Source organism: Sorex araneus, chromosome 2, assembly GCF_027595985.1.
Source record: "Sorex araneus isolate mSorAra2 chromosome 2, mSorAra2.pri, whole genome shotgun sequence".
Classification (NCBI taxonomy): domain Eukaryota; kingdom Metazoa; phylum Chordata; class Mammalia; order Eulipotyphla; family Soricidae; genus Sorex; species Sorex araneus.
In genome coordinates, this window is record NC_073303.1 from 32,757,585 (window position 1) to 32,764,397 (window position 6,813).

Below are 6,813 nucleotides of genomic sequence, written 5' to 3' on the forward strand. Positions count from 1 at the left end.
CCGGGTGAGAGGGCGAAGTTCCAGGTCCCAAATGTGGCTCCCAGTGTCCCCAGGGTGGTGTTGGGGGCAAGAGATCAGGCCTGGGTATTCCTGGTCCAGTTTCTTCCTTACATCTCTCTGCAGGGCTGTAGCGATAGCACAGCAGTTAGGCTTTCGCCTTTCACGCGGCCGACCCGAGTTCGACCGACTCGAGTTCGATTCCTCCGACCGGCAAGCTACCGAGAGTATCACGCCCGCCGGCCAGAATCTACGTCAGCGTCTTCTGCCCAGATACCGTGAGGCTTGGCCAGTCCTCACTTCCATTGGGCGTCGCTTCAGAGATCAGCCAATGAGCTTCCAGTTATAACTGACTGGCTAGCTAGCACGAACTTGAGAGCCCACGGGATTCTTTGACCATGTGGGAGCCAGGACCCCTCCTGCTGCTGCTCTCGGGGGTCCTGGCGGGTAAGTGCGGGATCGGGAGGGGAGTTCGTTGCTGGGGGAAGGGTGGGGATTGCGAGGCATTGACGATCAGGGCTTTAAACAGAGTTTCTCGGTTCCTGCCCGGATGTCCCGCACTTAGATCAACAAGAAGGTGAGACCCCGCCCGCCCGCAGCCCAGTCCAGAGAGGGGCCCTCGGGACACGGTGAGGGGCGGCGGGCGCCTCCCCCTCCCTCCCTCCTCTTCCCCCTCCTGCCGCTCTCCCCTCCTCTTTCCCCTCCCTCTCCTCTTCCCCTTTCTCCTTCTCTCCTTCTCCCTCTTCCCACCGGCTTTGCCGTCCTCTCCTTTTCCTCTGCAGCTTCTTACACGCCCACGCCTTCCCCTCCGCCTCTGACCACCGCGGGGCCCCAGCCTGGGGGGGCACAGGCTGATCTCTGGGGGACCCTCCCACTCTGGCCCTGGACTCCAGACCAGCACTTCTGGGGACCTGGTCGCAGCTCCTCGGACTCAGCCAACAGCACCCCAGGGCCCTGGGCGCCGGCCTAGACCCGCTTACTGCCCGTCACTCCCCCCCCCCCAAAGTCTGGCCGGGTTTGTGCAGGTTGGGCAAGACTGCCAGGGGGAGAGGCTGCCGGGCACAGCCAGCACCGGCTTATCCCTCCAATCTTCAACTCCTCCCGTGCCCCTAAGTCTCACCCTTGTCTGTTGCAACCCCCTTTCCCGTCTCCCGAGCCCCCTCCCTTTCCCTTACCCTGGCCCCGGAGCGCGCGGGGCGGCGGGTCTGGCGGGGTCTCACCCCTTCCCCTCCCCCAGGCCCCCACTCCCTGCGGTATTTCTACACCGCCGTGTCCCGGCCCGGCGGGGAGCCCCGCTTCATCGCCGTCGGCTACGTGGACGACACGCAGTTCGTGGGCTTCGACAGCGACTCGGCGAGTCAGAGGATGGAGCCGCGGGCGCCGTGGGTGGAGCAGGAGGGACCCGAGTACTGGGAGCAGGAGGCGCGGAACTTCAAGGACGCCGCACGGGGTTTCCGAGTGAACCTGAGCAACCTGCGCGACTACTACAACCAGAGCGAGGCGGGTGAGCGCGGCCGGGCAGGGACGAGCCAACACGGGGGACGGGCCGGGTCGCCCCCAGGCGGGTCCGAGCGTCCCTGAAGCGAGGGACCAAGGCCGAACCATTGACTGGGAGGATATGCGGGGACCGGCCTCCGATTTCGTTTTCGGTTCGGGGTTAATCTGTGCGGGCGGGTCAGACTCTCACACCCTCCAGAGGATGTCCGGCTGCGACGTGGGGTCCGACGGGCGCCTCCTGCGCGGGTACTGGCAATCCGCCTACGACGGCGCCGACTACCTCGCCCTGAACGAGAACCTGAGCTCCTGGACGGTGGCGCAGGATTGGAGAACCCAGCGCAAGTGGGAGCAGGGGGGTGCGGCTGAGTACTACAGGAACTACCTGGAGAACATCTGCGTGCCTTGGCTCCTCAGACACCTGGAGAATGGGAAGGACACACTGCTGCGCGCAGGTACCGGGTCCAGGGTGGTGAGGACCCCTGACCTTCCCTGGGCGGGCCAACTCCCCAAGAGAGGGAATATAGTGGGGTTCAGTGTCAGAACAGCGCCCTTCTTCAATCAGGAGAGGGATGGACCCACCTGGTTTTCATGTTCTGTACCAGAGAGACTCGCCCTCCCCTCTGGCCCTCCCTGTGTCCACAAGACCTTGAAGGAGCCGAACATTCCTGGGTGAGGGTCGACCTTCTCTGAAATAACGAATGTGGGGCCCCTGGAACCCGGCAGCCATCTGTGAGCTTTCTCAGATCTCAACTCTGACTCCTGCTTCTCTCAGTCACTCACCCTCCACCCAGGGCAGGACTAGTGTCAGTGTTTCATGAGAGACCTGAACCTCCTACCCAAATCCTGTTCTAGAACTTTCCAAGGAATAGGATTTTATCCAGTTTCTTCAGCCAAGCTTGTGTCTGGATTCTTACCTCCTATTCCAAACCAATTATCCTGTTCAACCTCATTGTGGAAGTGACCCAAAGTGTGAATTTTCTCATTGTTGCTCCTCAGAAGCCCCCAGAAGCCACATCACCCACCATCCCTTCTCTGACCGGGAGGTCACCCTGAGGTGCTGGGCCCTGGGCTTCTACCCTGCCGAGATCACCCTGACCTGGCAGCGTGATGGGGAGGACCTGACCCAGCACACAGAGCTGGTGGAGACCAGGCCTTCAGGGGATGGAACCTTCCAGAAGTGGGCGGCTGTGCTGGTGCCTTCTGGAGAGGAGCAGAGATACACGTGCCGTGTGCAGCACCAGGGGCTGCCGGAGACTCTCACCCTGAGATGGGGTGAGGAGGGGGACGGGGCACAGAGCCTGTTCTCAGGGAATCAAGGTTGGCCCCTCTGGGTAACTGTGGAGGGTCAGGCTGGGGCTGGGGTCAGACCCTCTCCTTCCTCCCTTCCCAGAGCCCCCTTCTCAGCCCACCATCCTCACTGTGGGCATCATTGTCGGCCTGGCTCTCCTCGGGGCTGTGGTCACTGGAGCTGTGGTGGCAGCTGTGATCAGCAGGAGGAAGCGCTCAGGTAAGATGCAGGTGGGGGGCGGGAATCTGTCCAACATGGCAAGTCTTGAGTCTTGTCCCACTCTGGGGGTCTTCCCCTGTATTAGCTCTCCTACCTCATTAGCGGGAGCACCACCCGCCCCTGTGCTGTTGCTCACACTCCCCCTGTGTGTGCCGCTCTCAGGGTTTCTCATGAAAGACACTTTCACCTCCACAAGCTGGGGATGAACCTGGTTCTGTCCCTGCTGAGCACAGACCGCCAGGAGGAGGCTGGTCAGTCCTGGAGCATCTCCTTCCTGTGTATTTCCTGGTCTGGCCCTTAATCTTCAGAGTTCAGACATTTCCCCAGAATCCGGGCCTAGAGAGTTGCTCTGTGGCCTCAGGACCCAGTGCTCTCCCCGACCTTCCCTGGGCTGTTTCCTTCCCGCAGGTGGGAAAGGAGGACAGTACACTCAGGCTGCAAGTAAGTGTAGGCAGGGCTGGGGCCCTGGAATCCTGGGGACAGAGACCAGTGCCCACGGGGAGGCTCCCGCACCCCTAGTTCCTCCTCTAGTCCCACCCCTGGGGGCTCTGACCTTGGCCTGTTTGTTCCTCCACAGACAGCGACAGTTCCCAGGGCTCTGATGAGTCTCTCTCGAACCCTAGAGGTGAGACTCTGGAGGCTGGAGTGGGCAGGATTGGGCAGAGGGGACTGGACTGGGTTTGGGGGTTCTTTGAGAGGGATGCTGGGAGCTTGCTCAGGATGTCACCATTTCTGTGACTCACCTGAGTCTCTTCATTCTTTTCTCTCACAGTGTGAGACAGCTGCCCCGCTGGGTTTCCTCACAGCCCACTGTTGTGAGTCAAAAACTGCTGATTCTCTTTCTGCCCTGGGACCTGAGCTCTGAGCCTATTCCTCATCCAAACATAGGCTCAAAGGGTCTAGCAAGCAGCAGCAAATTTACATGAGAACACCAAATTTTTGAGAAGTTACTACATTTGGACACAGGAGGGCGCTCTGAGATTGTCTCACCACTAGATTTCCTAGTCTCACCACTAGGAAAACAGTCTCCTATTTGGTTCCTATTTAACGGATTTCATTTCGAAAAACAACAAACAAATTGCTTTTGTTAACTACTCGTGCGATGATTTTACTTTTTTTTTTTTTTTGCTTTTTTGGGTCACACCCGGCAATGCATAAGAGTTACTCCTGGCTCTGCACTCAGGAATCACCCCTGGCGGTGCTCAGAGGACCATATGGGATGCTGGGAATCGAACCCAGGTCGGCCGTGTGCAAGGCAAACGCCCTCCCCGCTGTGCTATTGCTCCAGCCCCAATGATTTTACTTTTTTAGGATGGAAAATTTCAAGGCCTGGATTGATAGTACAGAGTATAGAACACTCTCAGCACCTCATATGGTACCCCAAATTTGCCTTGAGTGATCCTTTCATGCAGTCAGGAGTAAGCCCTGAGCACTACTGGGGGTGGACAAAAAAATGAAAAAGACAAACAAAAAATATTAAAGACTTCCATATAACCCAACAATTCCACTTCTGGGCCAGCTACCCAGAGAACCTAAAACCTCAGAAAAAAACTTTTGTGCTCCTGTATTACACTATTCACAATAGCTAATAATATTGAAATGACCCAAGTGTCCAAAAACAAGTGACCAGATAAAGAAACTGGTCGTTGGTGCTGTCGCAATGGTGCTGTAGGTTGGGCACTTGCCTTACCTTGAAAATTATCTGTGATAGGAATATGCTATTATTTGACTCCCTAGCCAGGACCCCATATGTCTTCCTGTGTTCTCCAGGACTGATTCCTGACTGCAGAGCCAGGAGTAACAGTTAAAAAGGCAGTAAAAGCATCTCAGGAACCAACTGTTTTTGGCAGAGATTGGAGTTTTGGCCACACTGGGAGGTGCTTAAGGATTACTCCTGGATCTGTGCTCAGGGATCACTCCTGGCGGTGCTAAAGAGTGCTGGGGTGCTGGGGGTGCTAAAGATGGAACTTGGGTAAACCTCATGCACCCTACCTGCTATACTATTGCTCTAGCCCATTACCAACTTTTTTTGCCCAACAGTGAAAAAATTAATGTATTTAGAATGCCCAGCTGGACCATTTAAAGGACTCCAATTCTGTCTGCTGATGACATCCAAAGCATCCTAGTCAGAGCCAGTTTGACATGCTTCTCTCCATCAGATCAGAGCTGCTGATTTTTTTTTTTTTTTTTTTTTTTTTTTTGCTTTTTGGGTCACACCTGATGATGCACAGGGGTTACTCCTGGCTCTGCACTCAGGAATTACCCCTGGCGGTGCTCAGGGGACCATATGGGATGCTGGGAATTGAACCCAGGTCAGCCGCGTGTAAGGCAAACACCCTACCCACTGTGCTATTGCTCCAGCCCTGCTGCTGAATCTTTTACTTGTTGGTTTTGTTACACACAATGAGCACAAGAAACACACCAACACTGAGAGCAAAATGAGCTACAACGGAGATAAAGACAGAGCAGCTGGAGCAGCAGAGACAAGGTGGGAGCTGCCTAATGTCACAGAAGTTTTGAGTGTGTGGGAGGGCTGGGGAGCGAATGAGGGTTATGAGTTACTGCAGTCACTCCTAAGAACATTTGGGAAAGATGCATATCATTTTACTACTGTATACATATCCTAGGGCAATGTACACAAAGGAGCAAGGAGAAATGTTCCAGAATGTTCTGTGATAGAATGTGATAGCGCCAACTCAAAGGTCTGTGAAGAGGAAGAGACAAATTGTATCATGTTCCTATCACAGATAGTATTCAAAGATGAAAACAATAAAGTACTTATACTACCACGTTTTATGGTGGTTTTTGGGGGGAGAGTACACACCATGATGCTCAGGGCTAACTCTTGGCTCTGCACTCGGGTCAATCCCAGACCACCAGGATTGGGGAGGGCCATATGGGGTGCCAGGGATTGAACCCAGATCAGCAACATGCAAAGCAAATGCCTTACTAGCTATACTATATCTCCTGTGTGTTTTTATTATTTTGTAAACATATGACGTTTATGGAAAAGCAATTACAGAATGATGTATTTATTTATTTTTAATTTATTTATTTATTTTTTGCGTCACACCCAGTGATGCTCAGGGGTTACTCCTGGCTCTGCACTCAGGAATTACTCCTGGCGGTGCTTGGGGGACCATATGGGATGCTGAGAATCGAACCCGGGTCGGCCGTGTGCAAGGCAAACGCCCTACCCACTGTGCTATCGCTCTGGCCCCCAGAATGATGTATTTATTAAGAAACGATTTCTTGGCAGGTGTGAAGAGCTCAGTGGTAGAGCACTTGTCTGGCATGTGTGATGTCCTGGATTCCAGAAGAGTTTTGTTCTGTGTATGATGTGTGTGTATAGGTGAGGGGAAGGGGTATAGGGGAAGGGGGTGGTTGAGCCACACATGGCAGTCCTGGGACAGCTCTCAGCTCTGTGCTCCAAGATTGCTCTAGGTGGTGCTAATCCCTGTATTATCTCTCCAGCCTCCATTAGACATTTTTTATATTCTTAGAAAAACAGAGATATGTGACCAGAGCTATAATACAGCTGATAAGGCGTTTGCCTTTCACGCAGCTGATCCAGGTTTGATTCCTGGGATCCCATATGGTCCCTGAGACCACCCAAGGGTGGTCTTTGAAAAAAAGAAAGAAAGAAATAGAGAGGAAGGAAGGAATGGAGAGAGAGAGATGCAAAAAATTCAAGATGTGCTGGGGCTGGAGCAATAGCACAGCGGGTAGGGCGTTTGCCTTGCACACAGCCAACCCGGGTTCTAATCCCAGCATCCCATATGGTCCCCTGAGCACCGCCAAGGGTAATTCCT

General features: G+C 54.4%; 1 protein-coding gene across 1 annotated transcript; it reads left to right on the forward strand.

Moving 5' to 3' along the window:
* Positions 1-395: 395 nt before the first annotated feature.
* LOC101552052 (patr class I histocompatibility antigen, A-108 alpha chain-like) lies at positions 396-3,000 on the forward strand (the record flags this gene model as incomplete). Its single annotated transcript, XM_055124367.1, has 6 exons — positions 396-444; positions 527-574; positions 1,235-1,501; positions 1,677-1,946; positions 2,491-2,766; positions 2,885-3,000. Coding segments are annotated over exons 1-6 (1,026 nt in total), but the record flags the coding sequence as incomplete, so codon positions are not given.
* Positions 3,001-6,813: the final 3,813 nt, after the last annotated feature.